The sequence below is a fragment of the Trichosurus vulpecula genome, chromosome 3, assembly GCF_011100635.1.
Source record: "Trichosurus vulpecula isolate mTriVul1 chromosome 3, mTriVul1.pri, whole genome shotgun sequence".
Taxonomy (NCBI): Eukaryota; Metazoa; Chordata; class Mammalia; order Diprotodontia; family Phalangeridae; genus Trichosurus; species Trichosurus vulpecula.
Genome location: NC_050575.1, coordinates 380504644 through 380525507, shown reverse-complemented (window position 1 = coordinate 380525507; position 20864 = coordinate 380504644). Strand labels below are relative to the sequence as shown.

General features: G+C 48.9%; 1 protein-coding gene across 3 annotated transcripts in view; it reads left to right on the top strand.

Annotated features, from left to right (window-relative positions):
- The window catches only part of SLC12A4 (solute carrier family 12 member 4), a 59900-nt gene that overhangs the window by 19175 nt on the left and 19861 nt on the right, over positions 1 to 20864 (top strand). The window contains exons 1-6 of one of the 3 annotated variants that reach the window (XM_036748934.1): positions 377 to 398; positions 2543 to 2637; positions 6219 to 6350; positions 16829 to 16975; positions 17409 to 17463; positions 20423 to 20553. In XM_036748934.1, the coding sequence (XP_036604829.1) occupies positions 392 to 398; positions 2543 to 2637; positions 6219 to 6350; positions 16829 to 16975; positions 17409 to 17463; positions 20423 to 20553 (567 nt within the window). In that variant the 5' untranslated portion in view covers positions 377 to 391. Of the gene's footprint in view, positions 1 to 376; positions 399 to 1767; positions 1810 to 2542; positions 2638 to 6218; positions 6351 to 16828; positions 16976 to 17408; positions 17464 to 20422; positions 20554 to 20864 lie in introns of those variants that run through there. The other 2 variants (XM_036748935.1, XM_036748932.1) reach the window with 2 other exon arrangements.

Here is a 20864-nt window from a genome sequence, read left to right as displayed (position 1 = left end):
GGAGCCAGGTGATGGAGGGTCTTGTTCCTGGATCAGATCAAAGAGGAGGAAGGTGTAAGAAGCCTGGGAAAGTAGAGGGGGCTGAGTTATGAAGGGCTTTGAATGCCAAACAGAGCCTTTTGTATTTGATCCTGCCGGCAGTGGGGAGCCAGCGGGACTTGTTGAGTAGGGGACGACATGATCCATCCTGCACTTTAGGAAGATCACTGTGGTGTCCGAATGGAGGATAGATTGGAGTGGGGAGAGACTTAAGGCAGGAAGACCCAACAGCGGACTATTGCAGTAATCCAGGTGTCTGGTGATGAGGGCCCACACCTGGGTCGGAGAGAAGGGGGCAGATTCGAGAGATGTTGCAGGGATGAAATCGACAGGCCTTGGCAACTGATCAAACATGGCAGGTGAGAGAGAGAGGAGCCCCGATGACACTCTGAGGGACTGGAAGGCCTTTATAGAAACGGGGAAGGTGTGGCGGTGGGGAGGGTTTGGGGGAAGATAATGAGTTCAGATTTGGACATGTTTAATTTCAGGTGTCTCCCGGCATCAAGTTTGAGATGTATAAATGGCAGCTGGAGATTTGAGATTGAAGGTCAGCAGAGAGACTGGAGCAGGACAGGTAGATTTGAGAATCATCGGCATAGAGGTGGTCATTTTATCTGTGGGAGCTGATGAGGTCCCTAAGGGAGGGAAAAGAGGAGAGGGCCCAGGACAGAACCCTGAGGGACACTTATGGCTAGAGGGCTTGATCTGGAGGAGGACCCAGCAAAGGAGACTGAGGAGTGGTCAGATAGAGGAGAGAGTGGTGTCCTGAAAACCTAGAGCGTATCAGGGAGGAGAGAGTGGTCAGCAGCGTCAAAGGCCGCATGAAGGTCAAGGAGACTGCAGGTGGAGAAGAGGCCGTTGGATTTGGCAGCTTAGAGGTCACAGGTGACTGGAGAATGCCAGTTCTGGGAATGATAAGGTCAGAAGCCAGCAGTAAGGGGTCAAGGAGAGAGTGAGGAGAGAGAAAGTGGAGACTTTCTAGATGGCCAGTAGATGGCCAGTTTAGGGTGGAGCTACAAAGATAGACTCTTTTCTCTGCTAGGCCTTCTCTTTTAACCATTGTATTACATCCCTCGCCCTTCCCCCATTGAAGGGAGTAAAGCATTTTGTGAACAGACTTAAAGACTTAGAAAAATGGGAGCTGTTTTGTGAGAAGGAGGCTGGGCAACTCTGAAGGAGTCCAGCTGGTGTCGGGTGTGAAAGTAGCCTTGTCCCACTCAGGGTCAGGCCGGCTCAGCTGTTCTTACCAATAATCAGAACTATGGAGGAAATAATCATAGCATGTAATAAGCCCTTTGTGCATAAAGCTTGCCAGGCTTATCTAGGGAGCCAGTGGAGAAGCTGGCATTAGAAGTCTGGGCCCCGCCTGCAGACTAGATGCCATCCTGACGAGCCAGGAGGTTCATAAAATGGCACACAAGGTGCCGTGTTGGTGTAGATTCTGAGCTCCTTGGGGATAGGGACTTGGACCCAACCAGGCTCCTTCTAAACGGAAGAGGTACAGGCAGCTGGCCGGTGGTCAGTAGCACCAGAGCCACCAGGCCAGCACTGCCCGGGAGGCCTGAGCAGCCTGTCTGAAAGACGGGTTTTAACTTGGAGACTCGGGGGGCCATGCACATTTCTTGTGACTTCTTCCCGTGCAAACCTGGGGGTGGGAACATAAACTATCTAGAGCCGGGAAGGGCCTTAGAGATTGTCTCACCCAGCCCAACCTCCCTTCTTTTGCAGAGGACACCAAGGCCTGCAAGTGACTTGCCCAAGGTCACACAGGTAAGAAGCAGCACCAGGATTCAAACCCAGGTCCTCTGACTCCCAACACCAGTGTCCTTTCTGCTCCGCTACAGACAGCATTGACCTTCAGGACCCATGTGTGACATTGACATTTAGCGGCCTGGCGAGAGGCTCTAACATTAGCACTCAGCTAATTGGGCATGGACGGGCAGCTGTTTGCAGTCAGCCATTTTGTCTCACTGCCATTGGGCATGCCCAAGAGTGGTTTTAGAGGTGGCTAAATGTATTCCTGGGCTCCCGGGCATTATTCTCTTTGCTGGGTCTGTTAAAGCCTGTCTTATTTTAGAGGCAACTGGGAACATGATGGAGACAGCACTGGACCTGGCACCAGGAAGGCTTGAGTTCAAATATGACCTCAGATACCTTCTAGCTGTGTGACCCTGGGCAGGTTATTTAGCCCCTGTTTGCCTCAGTTTACACACATGTAAACTATAATAGCAGCTATCTCCCAGAGTTGTCATAAGGATCCCTTGTAAAAGTGCCTGGCATGCAGTTGGCGTTTTAATAATGCTTATTCCCTTCCTTCACCTATGGCCAAGGAGTCTTTCCCAGGGAAGTAGGTTCTCCTGTAGGAAGACGTCTCTACGAGTTGGCTCTCCACGAGCACAGGCTTCCCATGGGGGCAGAGGTTCCTATTCTTCTCTCCCTAGGTTACACCTGTTGATGGGGTCTCTAGGCAGCAGGCTAACCCTGTCTTTCTTCCTCTCCGCAGGTCACAGCAATCACAAAGAGAGCAGCCCTTTCCTCAGCTGCTCCGAAGCCACCAAAGGAAGCGACTACTATGATAGAAACTTGGCCCTGTTTGAGGTAAAATGTTGCTTTTCCTCTTCCCTTGTTATCCAAACCCCGAAGGACTTGGACCTTTTGCTAATAAGCCAGAGGGAGAGAAGGAGGTTCGACGGTAGCAGGAACATCCTCGTCGTCCCTTTTCTCGATTTCAGAGCTTGAGTTAATTCTTCCCTCATTCGTGTTTACTCCGTTCATTCACTTGTTCATCCAACAAATGCTTGTGGATGTGAAAGGCAGGGTGATGGGCGGAATACAGAGATGAGGAGAGTCGAGCTCCTGCCCCCACGGGGAGGATAAGACTCACCCTGTAGACAAAGTCACTTCTGTGAGAAGGAGGTGGACCGAGAGCTGTGGGCATGCAGGCCCCGAAGTGATCAGGGAAAGGTTTGATGAAGGTGACCCTTCGAGCCTGGAAATGTGGGGGAGATTTCCAGAGGCAGAATGGGTCCAGGATGGGAGGCCTGAATTGAGGGCAGGGCTGGGGATGTCAGAATATTTCCTTATGAGTTGCGGGGACAGTGTGAGCCAAGATTTGGAGGCGGGAAAGGAAATAACCCCGGTTCTGGAGTCAGTGCCACCTTGGGCCAGTCCCTTAACCTCCCTGAGCCTCAGTTTCCACGTCTCTAACATGGGGGAGGGAGAGTTCGGACTCGGTGGCCTTTGAAGTCCTTTCTAGCTCTCTAGATTTTTGATACCATGAAGTCGTACAGCTGAAGCGTAGGATACATCCAGGAGAGTCATTAGAGCTGGGACTGTCCAGCCTCTCCGTAGGGCAGTCTAGGCAGGGATCTGCCTGGATGGGGCTTTGAATGCTGAGCTAAGGAATTCGAGCTTTGTTCAGTGGACAGTTAGGAGTCAGGAAACCATTAGTTCAAATCTAGCCTCAACCACTTGCCAGCCGTGTGACCCTGGGTGAGTTAACCTAACCCCAGTCAGCCTCAGCATTCTCATCTATGGAATGGACAGAGTAGTAGCATTTACTTCAGGAGGTGGTTGTGAGGATCAAATGAGACGATCTATGCAGAGTGCTTTGTGGGTCATTCACCTTTGAGTTCCAAAGGACCTGCACTAACTAGGGTGGTGATGGTGGGAATGGAAAGGCACAGATGATGAGAGAAGCGTCTCAAAGAAAGAATCAGCAGGAATCTGCAGCTGCTTGGGTAGCGGGGTGAAGGGGAGGGCAGGAGGCGCTTTGAGCCCTGGGGGCTTGGGAGAAGGGTGGTGCCATTAGCAAAAATAGAGTAGTCCAAAAAAGAATTAGGTGGTTTGGTCAGGAAGGTGGTCCATACTGCGTTTAAGTAAAGTGGAGGGGACACGAGACGTCCAGGTGGAGATGTCCAGCGGCATCAGACAGTTGGAAGTAAGACCGAGGCTCAGGAGAGCAGTGGAGGCTAAAAATACAGGTTTGGTTGTCAGCCACAATGGAGGTGATTTTAAAGTACTAGATGTGAATGAGGTCTCTGTGGGAAACGTGCTGAGGCCAGAGCCCTCGGAGTTGCCTTGGCTCAGTCGGGGCAGGGAGACGAGGAGCACCCAGAGAGGGTGGGAGGGGAGCCAAGCCGGGCTAGTGTCGTGGCAGCCAACGGAGAAGAGTTTCAAAGGTGCATTCCACGGTGTCACTTGTGGCCAGCAGGTTGGGGGGAATGAAGCCGGGGAGAGGGCCCATGGTCTCCGGGATCTTCGGCCCTTTGAGGAGGTGGTGGCCCAAGAGGCCTGATGGAATCCCCTCCTCTCCTTCTTGTTTATACCAGACAGAGGGTCCCTTGTTGAGGCTCACAGGGTCACCCCTGGGGGATCTCTCGTGGCTCCTGTTGTCCACTTAGCCCCCAGTGTGCTGTTCAGAAGGTCCAGAGGGACGTTTAGGGGTGGGGGAGTGACGGGAAGGAGGAGGATTTGCCATCAGAAGATGGAGTAGGGAAACCGCTTTTCTGCTTCTTTCCACAGAAGAGTTGGGGTACATTCCGTGGACCTCCCCGCCCCCTTTGTCCTCAGTCCATTCTGTGGCCTAGCACTGCTGTTGAAATGGTGTTGGATGATACTGCGTTTAAAGATTGTATCAGTTCTAAGCTTTCTGTGCCTAGCTCACACAGCAGGGGCTTAATAAATGTCTGTTGAATAGAATGGAATTGAAGGACTGGGGTAGCAGAGGAGCTTTCATCTGACCAAGATGATCTACTGAGATCAAGAAACTGAGAATGGCCTCATATGTTTCTTGGCCTCCTTGGCAAGTCCTGGATTTGTCCACAGGGGCTTTTGAAAGTTAATCATAAAGGCTATGAGTTGGGGGTTGAAAATATTGGTGGGGTTTGGGGGGAAGGGTAGCAGTGGGGAGAACACAGTGAGGAGTGGGGAGGGAAGCAGTGGGGGCCAGCAAGGTGGAAGCACAGCAACGGAGAACGTGGCAGGTGCCTATGGGGAGGGTGGAAGGAAAGGGGTGAGGAGGAGGAGGAGAGAAAGTGAGGGACAGGATTGGGGAGAAACAGTGCACCAGGTGTGGGAGGCCAGAAGATGAGGAGCTGAGGTTGGGGAGGGTGGGATGGCCCAGCCCCATCTGGGAGGAGGACCTGGCAGGAGCCCAGCAGGGCAGTCTGTACCAGGAGAGCATGTGCCGCCTTGCCATAGGTGCACCGACTCGCCCTGGCACCCCTTTGGGGCCTGCGGTTTTTCACAGCCACTCATTTGTAGGAATGGGGATTGGTAACAATTACAGTGCCCTGGTCCTGGGGGCCCCAGGAGGGGTGGAAGGAATGTGACTCCTGGAGATGCTCAGATACTCTAGCCCAGGGTGGCATTGGCATAACGGGCCTTGGACCCAAGGAAGGGCAGATAGGGCCGAGCTGGAAGGGGAGCCACTTGGTCTGAGGTCATTCTTATCACCGGTTGGTTTTATCGTTATCATGATAGACGTTGTTATTTCTGTTAATGATTATTGTAGTAGGAGCCCTTTCTGGGTTACAGAGCACTTTCCTTACTACAACTCCAGGAGCAGGTGGTAACAGCATTATTATCCTGTGGGCCCGGAATTTGGAGTTGGAGAGCCTGAGTTAAAACCCAGTTTCTGCTGTTTGCTGCCTTGGGCACCTGCCTTTCCTCATCCATATCATGAGACGTTTGGAGTAGATAGTTTCTAGGGTCCTCCCTGCCTTACAAGCCTATGATCTGGGAGATCATTATGCTTATTTTATTCCATAAATTAAAAAATAAATTAAAAAAAGAGAGAGATGAAGTGATTGACCCAAAGTTTCTTAGGAGCATCAGATCCAGAGCATGCCCCCAGGCTTTGGACTCCTTGACCACTGACCTTGACACTCAATGAGTGGTACACATTCACGTACACATATGTGGAAATATAAACACGTACACATGTGCTGGAATTTGGTTCACATGCTTATAGGTTGATTGACTTAGATTTCCCACCTTATCAACATGTTTAATCAGAAAAATACCCACAGCGATGGCTTCCTTCCCAGGTCTCCCCCAACCCATTCCCTACCTTCCTTCCTCGGCCCTGAAGTAGGGCCTGATTTTTTTTTTGAATGCCCAAAAGCACATCTTGAAGGAGGTTCTTGTGTTCACATTTGCCTTGGTTCTGTCTGCAGGAGGAACTTGATGTCCGTCCAAAGGTGTCCTCTCTCCTCGGGAAGCTGGTCAGTTATACTAACCTCACCCAGGGGGCCAAAGAACATGAAGAGGCTGAGAGTGTGGAGGGCTCTCGGAGAAAAGTATCAAAAGTGAGTAGGCTGGCCCGCTTGGGCCATCCCCGCTAGGGCCATCCCCCCTCCAAGCCAGAAGTGTGCTGGGCTTGGGTGGGCCAGCCCCAGGGACACTCCCATGTCTCCCAAGTAGACCTTGTCTTCTGGCCAAGTTGCTCAGACCTCACCCAGCTGGGTGGTTCTGGTGGTATTGGTTACTTGCCAGCGGCTTGATTCGATGCTTTATTTAGAAGAGGCTAGATTAGATCCAAGTCACCAGGGTCTCCAACTCAAGAAAGGCCCACTCTGGGAAAGGAAAAAAAACAACAACTCTCCTTTCTTAGAGTATCTGCCGTGAAGCCTTTTGGAGAATGAGGCTTCTGGGCTGCCCAGTAGTGGAGGCTCATTGGGCAGCCAAGCTAGCTTCATGGAAAACAACTCTCTGCGTTTGCCAAATGAATCTGGATTGAGGATATGTTCTACAGAGTTGGCTGGGAAGCAAAGAAGTGGGCTGTAGGCCTCAGGGACCCTACCATCCTACCTTGGGAAAAGCCCCAGTGCCCCAGGGTGGTGGCCAGGAGGACTGGCCCCTAGAGACTCCTCCAACCTGGGCTGTGTCCTTCACAAGTGTTGGTTAAACAAAGAGGTATTTGAGATTGTGCACATTCAAAACAATAGCTTAAGATAAATGAGACCAGGTGAAAAGGCTGGGAATTAAATTGATCTGGCTTGATCTCTAAAGATGTCCAGGGCCAAGCTTGATGGAGTTCATTTGTTCCAAAAGCATTTATTAAATTGCTTTGTTCCCGGTGCCCCAGACCAATGTTAGGGGAACCTGCACTCCCCACTCCTGGAGTTCACAGGCTCCCTGAGGGAAGGGGGAGGGGACAGCACATGGCACTACCCCGCACCCAACCCAGTGGACACTTTGGCCCAACAGACCATCAGGGTTGGAGAAATCCAGAGAAGGCGAAGGTCTTTGCAGAGGAAGCTCAGTTAGAGAAAACTTTGGGGAAGAGGAGAGGCTTCAGAGCGCAGAGCAACGGGACCTGGATCAAGGTTGACTGTGGTTTCTGCCGCCATGAGGAGGAGATTCTGCCTCGGATGGGAAAGGAGCATGGCGTCCATGACTGGGGTGGCTGTGGGCCGTAGCATTCTGTCTCCATCAGACTCCATCTGGGAAATCAGGCGTGGTTTGGGTTACCGCTTCTTAGGAAAGACATTGGTCATTTGAAGTCTGTCCCTCGGCAAGTGATCAGGATGGCAGCCGTCCTCACAGTCACACCAGGTAAGGATCAGCTGAAGTGACTGGAGAGGAGAAGGCTTGGGGGGAAAGTAACTTTCTTCAAGGTCTTACCGGGGCTCTGGCGTGCAAGAGGGAGAAGACATCAATGCCTGGGCCAGAGGGCAGAACCAGGAGCTGGGGGGTTGGGGGGGGACGACACAAAGAGGTCAATTTAGGCTTCTTCCATGGAAAAATTTCTTCATCATTAGAGCCATCTGAAAGTACACCGGGCAGCTAGGTGGCGCCATGGTGGATAAAGCGCTAGGCCTGGCGTCATGAAGACTCATCTTCCCGAGTTCAAATCCAGCCTCAGACACTTACTAGCAGTGTCACCCTGGGCAAGTCACTTAACCCTGCTTGCCTCAGTCTCCTCATCTGTTAAGCTGGAGAAGGAAATGACAAACCACTCCATAGGAAACCATTCTAGTATCTATGCCAAGAAAACCCCAAATGGGGTCACAAAGAGCTGGACATAGCTGAACAAAAACAACAAGAAAGGACAATGGTTGTCTCAGGAAGTAGTGGGTTTTCTCTCCTTGTCGGCCACATGTCATTTAGGCTGGAGAGAGAGAAAGATGGGGGCAGGGGAGATGAGAGAATCATTCAGGCATGAGTTGGACTAAATCGACTGCATAGGATAGCAAAGGAAACCAATTATGTTGAAATACAGTCATCGAAATATTAAAAAAAAAAAAGTTCACGCTTTTGCAGCCTGGCTGATGTGGAAATATGTTTTGCTTCACTTCACATATATGATCAATATCATAATGCTTGCCTTCTCAAGGGGTGGGGGAAGGGCAGGAGGGAGAGCATTTGGAGCTCAGATTTTTTAAAAAATGAATATTAAAAATGTTTTTAAATGTGATTGGGAAACATTTAATGACATAAATAAAAATATGTTTTAAAAAAGGGGAAAAAAGTTCACCGACCAGAGGTTCAAGCCCTTTGGCCTAAAGGGTCCCTTCCAGCTCTGAGATTCTATGGTTGTGGGTGTTGTCGGAGACAACATTTTCCCCATCTTTTCTAAAAGGTGGTGCTCTAAACTAAATATGGTTACAGATTTGGTCCACAGTCCGATCAGGACGGAGTACAGCAAGGCAGTTGCTAACTGAAGTAGGGAGTTGGTGTTCGGGTGCACTGATAATTTCGGTTAATTGAGGCAGGCCCCTTTTAATGCCCCTTTGGCCTGTTGACTGGACGTTGGGGAGCCATCAGAGGTTCTTAGAAGAGCAGGGGAGCAGTATGATGGAAGTTTGTCTTAGGAAGGTTATTAAGGTGACCCACATGGGATAAAGAGGAAGAGACTGGAGAAAGGCCATTTAGAAATCCAAGCCTGAGATAATGAGAAACTGCGATAATGGCACTGGAGAGAAGGGTGGATCCCAGAGACACTTGGCTGTTATTATTACGAAGGAAGAAACAAAGGGACTTGGTAACGAATTGGATGTGGGCAGCAAAGAAAGAACGGCTTTGGTCTCAATGAGGCTGATAGAACTGGATTGTGTGAGCTTTAGACATAGCCAGTAGTTAATCATGGGCAGCTAGGTGGTGCAGTGGATAGAACGTGGGGACCGGAGTGAGGAAGACCCGGGTTCAAATGCAGCCTCAGACGCTTGCTAGCCGTGTGACCCTGCGCAAGTCACATAATCCTACGTGTCTCAGTTTCCTCATCTGTAAAATGAGCTGGAGAAGGAAGTGGCAAATCGCTCCAGGATCTTTGCCAAGAAAGCCCCAAATGGGGTCACAAAGAGCTGGACACGACTGAAAAACGCCTAAAAGCACAACAGTAAGAAAGTAAGGTGAATGCCACCAAAGATGCTTAACTAACGCACAGCCGGCTGGTTCTTCTTCTGGTCAACCAAAGATGCTTAAACCTGAAACCCCCAAGGGAAGGCAATGGTACATGTAATCACCACCTTTCGAACACTTTGCAAAAACCATGTTATACTCTTTTCCTTCTCTTTCGCTTTATCAGAAACTCAGTTGCAAATATTCTGAGACATAGGACAGAAGACGTTAGATTTCGAGTCCACTGCCACTGGTGTCTGTGAATTCACCATGGGTGAATCAGTGGTGATGAGAATCCCTGGAATCAGTGAGGACAGGGTGAGGGCGTCCACGGAGAGGGGCCTAGATGCTCACGAAATCATTTCTTCTCCTCCCCTTCACCATTTTAGGTGGAAGAAATTCAGTAAGTAAATACAGAGTTTCCTTCAACCAGGTCCACCCCTTTTGGTCTGAAAGGCCTTCTCCCTCTCTGCACTCAGATGTCCGGGTTCACCCACCTCGGGGGCCCTGTGTGTGGAGAGCACAGAGAGGCGGCTGTTATCATTCTTGGGCTGACCAACGCCAGTCACGGTGAATCAGCTCAATTCTGGAGGGGCTGATTAACTGTTTTGGGGCTGGAACTCCCTATCTTGCATTCCCTACAATTCCACTGCATGATTGGAGGATGGAGGGCGCCAGCCACCCCCAAGCCTAAAGCGTTTGGTATTCTTGGCTCCCTTTTCCTCGGCTGCCACTGCTGAAATTGACCCCCTACCCTTGGTGCCAAGAAAAACACTGTGTGGCTTGTTTGTGGGGAAGGGGAGAACTGAGGAGTCAGTGTTTTCTTGTGCCTGGCTTATTTAGGAGACCAGGTGAAGAAGGAGCGATGTCAGCCCCAGGGAGAGGGTGCCTGATAGGGGAGGGTGTGTGCAAGGGTCTTTGCTGTGGTACTGGGCAGCCCAGCTCTTTGTACAGGAGTTCCTTCTGCCTCTTCTTTTCCCCTGGTCCATCTTTGCCCAGTACAGATTTCCCCGATGAGGGGAACAGCTGGTACAGCTGGCGGGCCTCTGACTGTGACATCAGAAAATGGGAAGCTGGAGATGTTTTATAGCGACTGCTTGAAGCAACCTTGGCATTTAGCTCAATCTATGCAGATAAGAGGACTTTTAGTACACGGGACAGAGGAGCCAGCACTTCATTGGTGACTCCCTCTGCTCTCCTTACAGCCCAGTTGGTCTCAGCCCCTCCCTTGCACTGGTGTCTGCACATAGTAGGCACTCGTATTTCTTGCATGTAGTAGGTGGTCAGTACTTCTTGACTGATGACTAAGATAAGTAAAGTTGCAGCCCCTGCAGGGGGCTGTGTCCTGTATTGGAAAGAAAACTGGATTTGAAGTCAGAAGTTATGTATGGGAATTCTGGCTTTGCTCCTACCTGTGTGAACCTGGGCAAGTCCCTTTATTTTTATTAGAAAAAAGCATGTTTCAGGGATACCTTTGGGTTTTTACTCCACTGGTTCCCAATAACTACCTCCTCCATTACAATGAAAAAGACAAATTAGACAGAACCAGCCAATGCCACAAGCCCCCTCTGGCAGCGAAGGCAACCTTCCCCACCTAGAGACCAAGGTCTCTCTACTAGAGAAGTGCAGGGGTGTTTCCTTCTTCATCAGTGGCCCTCCGGAACCAAGACTGGTCACTGCATTTCATCTAAATTCTGTCATATTATAATGTTGTTTGAGTGTGTATTATTATAGTCCTTGAGAGGCAGTGTGGAAGAGTGGATAGTGCTTACCCTTGGAGTTGGGAAGCCTTCTGTCCCGTGGATGAGTCATTCACCTCTGATCTACAGGCAGTGCCTAAGAATAGAAGTTAAAAAATAGAAACAGGTTGCAATCTGGGTCCCTGGAGGGACTCTAGGGAATGCTCCTCCTGGGAGTTCTGCACCAGCAAAATCCTAAATTCTTCGTATATTCATGTGCTATAGTTGTATTGTTCTCTTGGTTACGTTGGTTTTGTATCAGTTCATACAAGTCATCCTGTCTCTCTGAATTCTTCCCGTTTGTCATCTCTTAGGATCTAATCTTTCCATTATATGCCTGTATCACAATTTGTTTGGGTGTTCCCCAGTGGATGGGCATCTGCTTTGTTTGTAGTTGTTTTGTTATTTTTAGAAAGTACTTCTGTCTATCAATTGGGGGGATGGTGTATATAGGTGTATATATATTTGTATATATAATAATATTATATTATAAGGATAAATATATATTTATATATAAAATAAAATCTATGTGTATATGTATACGTAGGCATACACACACACACACACTCACCTATAGGGCAGCTAGATGGTACAGTGTTTAGAGCACTGGGCTCGGAATCAGGAAAACTCATCTTCGTGAGTTCAGATGTGGCCTCAGGCAGTTATCAACTGTGTGACCCTGGGCAAGTTACTTACCCCTGTTTTTCTCAGTTTCCTTATCTGTAAAATGGGCTGGAGAAGGAAATGGCAAACCACTCCACTATCTTTGCCAAGAAATGGGGGTCAGGAAGAATTGTACACATCTGAAACAACTCAGCGTGTGTGTGTGTGTGTGTGTGTGTGTGTGTGTGTGTGTGTGTGTGTGTGTCTGCTGGGTTAAAGAGGTATGAACCTTGAGGTGGTTTTTCTCACGATTCCAAATTGTTTTCTGAAGTGGTGGGACCAATTCATGGCTCCACCAGCAGTAACTTAGCATACGCCTCTTCCCTCCTCCCATCTGGCACTAATTATTTTTGTTCTCTATCATCTTTGCAAAGAGTTGTTTTAATCTGTAATTCTCCTATTAGTGATTGGAACATTTTAATTTGATTTTTAATCGTTTGCCATTCTCCTTTTGAAAACTGTTCCTGTCCTTGGGCTATTTACCGATTTGGAAGTGACCCTTATCCTCTTCCTCTGTGACTGGGACGACTGGTCAGTTCATCTCACGTCACCAGGCCTTGGTTTCCTCTGACTCTGTATTCTGTAATCCTATGAATTACCCTCTGAGGCCTTACGGATGAGGCTAAGGACAGGCCAGTTTATTTACTACTCATATTTCATCGTTTTTGTGGAGGGAGATGGCCTATCTCGGCTCTGGACCTGTGGCTTAAAACCTTTAAGAGAAAAGGGTCCCTTTTCTGGTAGGGGTCTCTGATCTCAGTGACCGCCTGGTGCTTTGCTGAGGTTATTTAGGACCCAGGAAATTTTTCCTTCATTGATTTTTTTCGCTCACTGCCTTTTTCACAATGTGATCTTTGTAGGAAGGGGGGAAAAGTGACAAAGTAGGCTTAATAATAATACTACACCAGTAATAATAGCTAGCATTTATATATTGCTTTAAAGGTCTGCAAACTGCTTTACTTCTGTTGTCTCATTTGAGCCTCACAACCACCCTGAGAGGTAGATGCTATAATTATCCTCATTTTACACATAAGGAACCTGAAGCAAGCACAGGTTACATGACTTGCCCAGGATCACAAAGCTAGAAATTGTCTCGGGCAGGATTTGAACTTGGGTCTTCCAGACTCTAGGTCCCGAGCTCCATCCTCTGCGCCACCCCGCTGCCAATGATCTCTCTGCCTTCTCCCAAGGCCATCTTCGTGACTCCTAGAACATTCAAGGTCCAAGGGCCTCTGGAACACAGAATATCAATTGACTCAAAATTCACTATTCTTGCTACACTCCTCTGCCTTCCTGTTTTGGTTCCTATAACGTGCCTTCCAGCTTTTGTTAGACATGCCAGTGACTCCCCAGTTACTGCCCTACGTCTTTGTGGCTTTTCTTTCTCCACTCTGTGATCTGGTTCTATCCTGCCTCCATGCTGGCTCCTGAGTCACTTCTTAGTTCCTTCTCCTACTCTGTCCCTGGGCTCTGTTCCCCATCCTCTCCTCCCCACCCCCACCACCTTCATTACATCATTTCTCCTTCAGGTTTCCAAAAGCACCAATCACTACTCTTCCTCTTCTCTCCTGGGCGTAATTCACTCTCACTTAGCCTAACAGGACGTTCTCTTCTCCCTGAACATTATTTATTTACGATATCTCCAGTCACGTCCTAGGTATCATGAGATTCATTGTGAGAAGAGATAGGCTGGGCCAAACCCTTCATTTATAGATAAGCAAACAAAGCATAGAGCTTGGCTGAAGTGGCCAGGATCACCCATGGAGTGACTGGCGCACCTGGAATTCAAGCCTCTCTGGATCTGGATCACCCATCTTTCCACTACTCCCTGGCTGCTTGTCAGGCAAGGATTCCTGGGTGCCCAGTTGGTGTCCATGGGTGGTAGATTTGGTAGCTTCATCCGTAACTCAGATCTTCAAGTGGGACACTGACTCCAGCAAGGTGGAGATTTCTTCCGGAGAAACAGACCATCACATCTCCATGCCTGAGCATTCTATAGGGCTCTTACCCAAGTCCTTCCCTAAGCTAGCCATGATTGGGACTGGTACCCAACGTGCTGGGAGCCTCTTTGCCTTCTCTTGAGTTCACAAGGATGCTCCTGGAGCACTTAGCCTAGCTAGCTAGCTGCCCCTTATCCCTTGTCCCGGGGATTCCAAGTTAGCCTTTCTTCATAAGGCTTCTTCACTCTTGATTTTCCTTTGTAGCTACTTGTTGGTAACGCATCACAGCCTGCTTCCAGCTACCATGCACCACTCCGTTGCCCTTTGGGTAACAGTCCTTTGTAATGGTCAGAGGCTGTACTGTTCCATGACTCCTAGCCATAGAACCCCAGCAGAATGTTGGTCTTAAAGAATGAGGATTCTTTTTATTTAGGGAGAGGCTTGGGTTCATTGTAAAATTTTACAACTTCCCAAGTTTCTAGCTCATTCCTTTCTTGGTGAACTCTGGGCCAAAATCATTGTCAGGGAGGGAGGAGAGAGAGAGAGACAGAGAGAGAGAGAAGAGAGAGGAGAGAGAGGAAGGAGAAGGGGGGAGAGAGAGAGATACAAACAAATATGTAGGTGTGTACATACACATTTGTGTGTATGCATGCATATGTATGTATATAACACATTGTTATATGCATATATGTGTGTATATATGTGTGTATGTATGACGCACACACACGTATTGTTGTTAAGTTGTTTTCAGTTATGTCCAACCCTTTGTGACCTCATTTGAGGTTTTCTTGGTAAAGATACTGAGGTGGCTTGCCATTTCCTTCTCCAGTTCATTTTACAGATGAGGAAACTGAGGCAAACAGGATTAAGTGATGTGCCCAGGGTCACACAGCTTGTAAGTATCCAAGGTCAGATTTCAATTCAGGAGGATGAGTCTTCCTGACTCCAGACCTGGCGCTCTGTCCACTGAGTCATATTTATATGCGTACGTGTATGTACACTTACATTCATGCCAATTGCTGTGCGTATTCATTATGTGGATATTGTGCTTATGTACACAGTATTGCATATAGTATGTATGTAGCTTATACACACACATGTATGTACACATACACACAAATAGACAAGCTTTCTCTATTGTCCATCCAGCTTGGAGATTGTTAGGAGAGTCATAGACCCTTTTGGCAGTGTGGTAAAGCCTGTGAACCTCTTCTCAAAATAATGTTTTTGAATGTGTAAAATGAAATACGTGATTAAAACAAGACCGATTGAACTGAAAAAGTTATCGAAATTAATTTAAAATAAAAAAGCCAGGTTTATAGACTCCAGGTGAGACCCCCTCAATCTAACTGCATCTTGTAGATTAACCAAACAGGCATTCTTTATCCACTTAGCTGTCTATGTGTAGAAGGTTAAGACAGACTTCTTAAAAATAGATTTTTCTGCTGTCTTTAATTTTTATATCACCTAGATTTCCCCTCTTGTCTCTCTTGCACCTCCCTCCCAGAGAGCCAACCTTCATAACAGAGAATTCTTTTTTAAATAAAGAAAAAGAGAAAAAAAATTCCATAAAAGCAATCAACAGGCCTAAATGCAGTCATCCACAAACAGGAGCACCAAGAAGGCCTCACACAAGGCCTAGACTACAGGTTAATCCATTCTCCTTGGCTCGGGTCCCTCCTCCATGCCAGTGGTCACAGACACCTTTGGCAAGCACTGTTCTCCATATGGTGGTCCAACAAGGTTGTCCCCTTCGTTATGTCAGAATCCTGCATGATTCTGACCTATGCGAGGGAGGGCTCCGTTGGAATACAGGCAGCCTTGTGCTCTCTACTCAAATAAATGCTTTTTCAGCATCAGCCAAGAGTAGACACAGAGTAAGCTTGTGTTCTTTGTCTCCTCCTTTCTGTCAGTCCTGCAATGAAGATGTGGCCCATGATGGAACGTTGCTTTTGAAAGCCTCCCTGATCACTATCATTATCTTCATCAAGGATGCCTTCCATGTGCATATGGGTCATTTTCATCAAAATGTTACATAAATGGGAAAGTCCCTCTCTGTCATCCAGAATATTTGGCTAATGAGGACAACCTATTCCTGACCATGGTGGTCCATGAGAGCTCACCACATAGCTTTAGTCACAGACTAGGAATGCGTTAAGTCAGGAGATGGTATGGGCCAAAAACATGAATTTGGGTGATAGAAGTAGGATAGCCTGTTATGGCTTACCTTTGGATTACACTCCAGCCTCCAGAGGCTGGTGCCTGGGAGGTGAGCCACGCATTCCCACATCCGTGACATCCTTGGCACCAGCATCAGAGGGAAGATGCAGGTCTGCTGAGCTGGCCATAGAGAGCTGACCAAGCCTAGAAGTCGTGTGACTGTATGTGAACTGATGAGACATGAGAGTGCTTTATGGGGCACTTCATAGTGCTAGGGAGGCAGGCATGTGTGGCAAGACCCAATACAAGAGACTCTTCTCCAGGTCCCTTGTTTTCTGTAGCTTTTGATTTGCCGTCTATGATGAGGACCATGATGGTAGCTGCAATGGATTTAGAAAGCACCTTCTTCACAACCACTCAGGGAAGTGAGTTGTCCAAATAGCATTACCCCATTTTACAGATTGGCAAAGTGAGCCACAGAGAAGTTAAAAGTCATATTGCTATTTATCCATGATAGGGGTGATCAAGGAATAGCCTGATTTGTTAGACTGGGCATGGGCCGCAGTACAGATCTGGCAAATCCAGGAGGCTGCCCCGACTACATTTACATGTGTCTTAAATGAATGTGGAAGTCATTGCCGCTGAGCTTGGCCACCCGTGAAGCTGTCTTCTCACTTCCAGATCAGGATTGGCGCCCTGCCACCACCACTCTGGGCATCTCATAGGTCAAGAAAGCAGATGGGGCCAAAATGGTCACAACCAGGGATATCACAATTCACAGGTTATGCTTGGCCATAAAAGTCCTGGTCAGGGAGTGACATTAGGGCTCCTCCATTCTAGGTCATGCCCAGGCTTCTTCCTTCTGTCAGGGCAGGCCCTTAGCTCTATGGTGCTGCCCTATCTGCCCCTCAGACTCAGACAAGGCTTTTGTTTGTTTCCTAGTCACCCAGCATGGGCACCTTGATGGGTGTGTACCTGCCCTGCATGCAGAACATCTTTGGGGTGATCCTGTTCCTTCGATTGACCTGGATGGTGGGGACGGCTGGCGTCCTGCAGTCCTTCCTCATTGTCCTCATCTGCTGTTGCTGTGTGAGTATCTGCTGCCCCGTTTGACCTCAGGCGCCATTTTCCACTTCTTTTCCCCCCCAAAAGGCAGACATCTGGACCCTGTTCTGCTGGCCTGTCCGGCTGAAGTGAGGCCCTTGGGGGGGCAGGGTGGGGGCACCTCTCAAGTGTAACAAATGTCAGGAGGGAAAGAAATTTCTGATCCATAGAACTTAGTGCTTTGGTTCTGAGACCACCCACCATTGTTACCCCTTTCTTGATTATTGGAATGTTTGATTGGTTGAGTGCTTTATTAAAGAAAAAAGAAGACTTCTAAGACAGACTTAGCCCTCTTTAACACATCTGCAAAAGAGTCAGTGACTGCCTGGCTAACAATGGAGACTTTTTTGACTAACAATAGAGTCTTTTTTGGGTGGGAATTTTGTGTAACCCATGTTACAATTTCTTGTCTTTATAGACCCTACTGACAGCAATATCCATGAGTGCCATCGCCACCAATGGGGTTGTTCCAGGTTTGTTTGTAGAGGTGATCCTCGGTATTCTGGGCTGCTGCATCTGTCCGGGTGCCCTTACGTTGTAAATGCTTAGCCTCTTAGAAGTCCCAGCTTCCTTACCTCGAGAAGGAGGGGGCATGGACCCGCTGACCTCTGACTTCCCTCCCAGCTCTGAAATTCCATGAGCCTGTGAATGGGAAGGGATCTTAGAAGTCATTGAGGTATCCACAGATCATTAGAGCCAAAAGGGACTTTTTCTCCAGCTGAGAAACACTAACCATCAGGGAAGCAAAGTGATTGGGCCAATATCAGTCACACCACTAGTTGGTAGCACGGCTAGATCTGGAGCCCAGGCTCCCAACTATCCCATCACTCCTTGTGGATTTAAAGTTACAGGATTTGGGTTCAAGTCCCGGCTCCATGATCTTGGGCAAACAGTGCCCCCTTTTCTGGGCATCAGATTTCATCTCTTGCGGAATAAGAAGGTTAAGTGTCGAGATCCTTTCCAGGCCCCGGTCCGATGCCTCTTCTTCTGACCCTTGATTCTTCTTATCTGGAGCTTGTGCTCTGACTTGCTTCAGCTAGGGGCCCAGTAAAGGCAGAGAGTTACCCTGGGTGGGCTCCTTGACAGGCCCTGGCCTGTAAGTCCCACCCCTAGAGGAGTGAGCACTCTGCTGGCCCAGTCCTAGGTCTGGGTTTTCCACTCAGAGGAAGGCTGGTAGCTTCTTTGGCCAAGTGTCCCGAGGTAGCCCCCCATTCACATTCACTCGCCCTCCAGCTGGGAGGTCCATTTCCCTGGCAAGAGCTTATCTCCCCAGGGTGGGCCACGTTGCTGGCTGGATGTTGTTCCGTCTTTGCCTAGTGTGGGAGCCAGATGGCCGGGGTTATTTATCACTCACTCATGGGGGAAAGGAGCAGTTTTATCTCATTCCTGGAAGAGGCCCATCTCCCTCTGCTGTTTCTCTGTTCTGGTTAATGACTCTCTCAGAGTTTCTCAGGCCAAACAATAGCCCATGGGGCTTCTGTAACCAGAGTGGCCCCAAAGACCGCAGTGATAGAAAGAGACCTAGGATTAGAGGCTGCAGCCTTTGTTCCAGGGGGAGCCAGCTGAGCCTGTTGAGGGACTGGCCTCAGATGGGAGACCAGCCTGAAACCTTGGCCCACCTCCACCCCCAAGCTAATTTCCTTGCTGCTGTGGCTTCCGGCCAGCTGGGGCCTCAGAATAATGATTTACCAGCTAATGGAGCAGGAGAGAGCTCATAAACCCAAAGGGACCCTAAAGACCCTCTAATACATGAGGGTGCAGAGGCCCAGAAACAGGAAGTCACTGGCCCAAGGTCACAGGGATTAAGTAATAGAGGCAGGAGTACAACCCAACTTTGACTCACAATCCGGATAATGCTGTTTCCACAATATCATTGCCCCTGCTGTGCGCTGCTTTCCGACTCTGGACATGAGATGTGATGTCCGGGAAAGACTCTCGGACTAAGCATAAGAAGGCCTTAATGCTAATTACTATCCGGGTGGTCTTGGCCACATCCCTCGATTTCTCAAAGCCTCGGTTTTGTCATCTGGCAGAAGAAGAAAGTGGGTTCACAGACTCGAGGGGCTCTTCCCTGCAGAGCCCAGAGGTAAACAGAGCTAGCCCCGCAATGAGGGTCATGGTTCCATGGACCACACAGAGCCTGACAGTTCAGGCGAAGCACTGCTTTAGGAGCAGCACATCCCTAACAGGAAGGGAAAAGTGAGCAAAAGCCACTGGACTCCTTCAAAGTGCTAACACTGTAGATTTGGAGTCCAAGGCCGGTCCAGCCAGGGACAGGATTACCTCTGACTGACGGCTCTACCCAGGCCTAGCTCCCAACAGCCCAAGCCGCCCTGATGCCACTAAGGTCCTGGCCTACAGCAAGCTCAGGAAGGAGGCAAGGATAGAAGTAGGCCTTTATTAAGCGCTCACTCACTGTGTTCTATAGATACCTCCTTTGATCCTCAATGACCCTGGGAGGTAAGTGCTGTTATTATCCCTGTTTTGCAGTTGGGGAAACCGAGGCAGACAAGGCACTTGCCTAGGGTCACATAGCTAGGAACTATCTGGGACCAGATTTGAACTCAGGTCTTTCTGAGCCCAGGCCCAGCCAAACGCTGCATCCACCGCACAACCTACAGGGTGTTCCTAAAGTCTGGACACATAGGCAATGTGGAGTTATTGCATCGAATTCATTTGAATCTTGCAAAGCGCATCAACCTTTGCATCACAAATGATGGAAATCATATCAAAGATGTTATTTGTTAATATTCCAATTAAATAAAATGTTGAAAATTTCATTCATTTCATTTCTTGAAAATAATGCGTTTTTGCCTGTGTGCCCAGACTTTAGGAATACCCTGTAGATGCCAGACAGAAAGTCGAGAGAGGTAAGGGGCGGAGACGGACTGGTCGAATGAAGTCCTTTACCAGTGTAGGTCAGCATGTGCTCCAAAACTCATTGTGAGAGTTTACGTGGTACACTGAGAAGGGTCACATGAGCAGTATGTGTCGGGGGCGGGACCTGAACCCAAGTTCCGATTCTGATTCTGAAGCTGGCTTCTCAGACCTCTCCATCCCAACACCGTCTTTCCCGAGTGCCATTCCCTGCACTCCATCCTCCAGGTGGTCATAGGCATAGAACTTAGAGAGGACTAGAGAGATCATCAAGGCCACACCTCTCACTTTACAGATGAGGAAACGGAGGCATTTCCCCCAAAGGGTTAAGCGACTTGTCCAGAAGCATCCAGCTAGTGAGTAGCAGAGGTGGGTTTGTCCTCAGAGGGCTGTCTGAGCATCCAAGATGGCCCCGGGCTGTTATAACCTGCAAAGCCCTCTGGGCACATCTGGAGACAAGCTTCGGGCCAAAGGAGCTGTTGGGGTGTTTGGAGAGAATCCTAACTGAGAAGCAAAAGCAGCCTGAACTTGGTGTTTTCTCTTTGCCCCTCCTAGCCGGGGGCTCCTATTTCATGATTTCCCGCTCTCTTGGGCCTGAGTTTGGAGGAGCGGTGGGCCTGTGCTTTTACCTGGGTACTACCTTTGCTGCAGCTATGTACATCCTGGGAGCCATTGAGATCCTGCTGGTGAGTCCAGTTCAGCCCCTCCCCCGCCCCGCCCATCCCAGACTCACTCTCCTGTCCCAGCCCTTCATTCCCCTTTCCAGGGCCCAGCAACGATGGGCCATTGATGGCATGGGAGGATTGAGACCCTTCTCCTGGGGAATCTGCCCCTGGGCCTGATGGTGAACAGGGCAGGACGTTGGCAGCTCAGGAAAGTATCCATTGGCCTCGCCTCTTTGAACATGGCCGAGGATACTCTCATCTGTGGCCGGCACTCTGTGGAAACTTCGGTTTTTGTCAAGTGTTTAATTTAGTTACGTGATTCTACTTGCTGG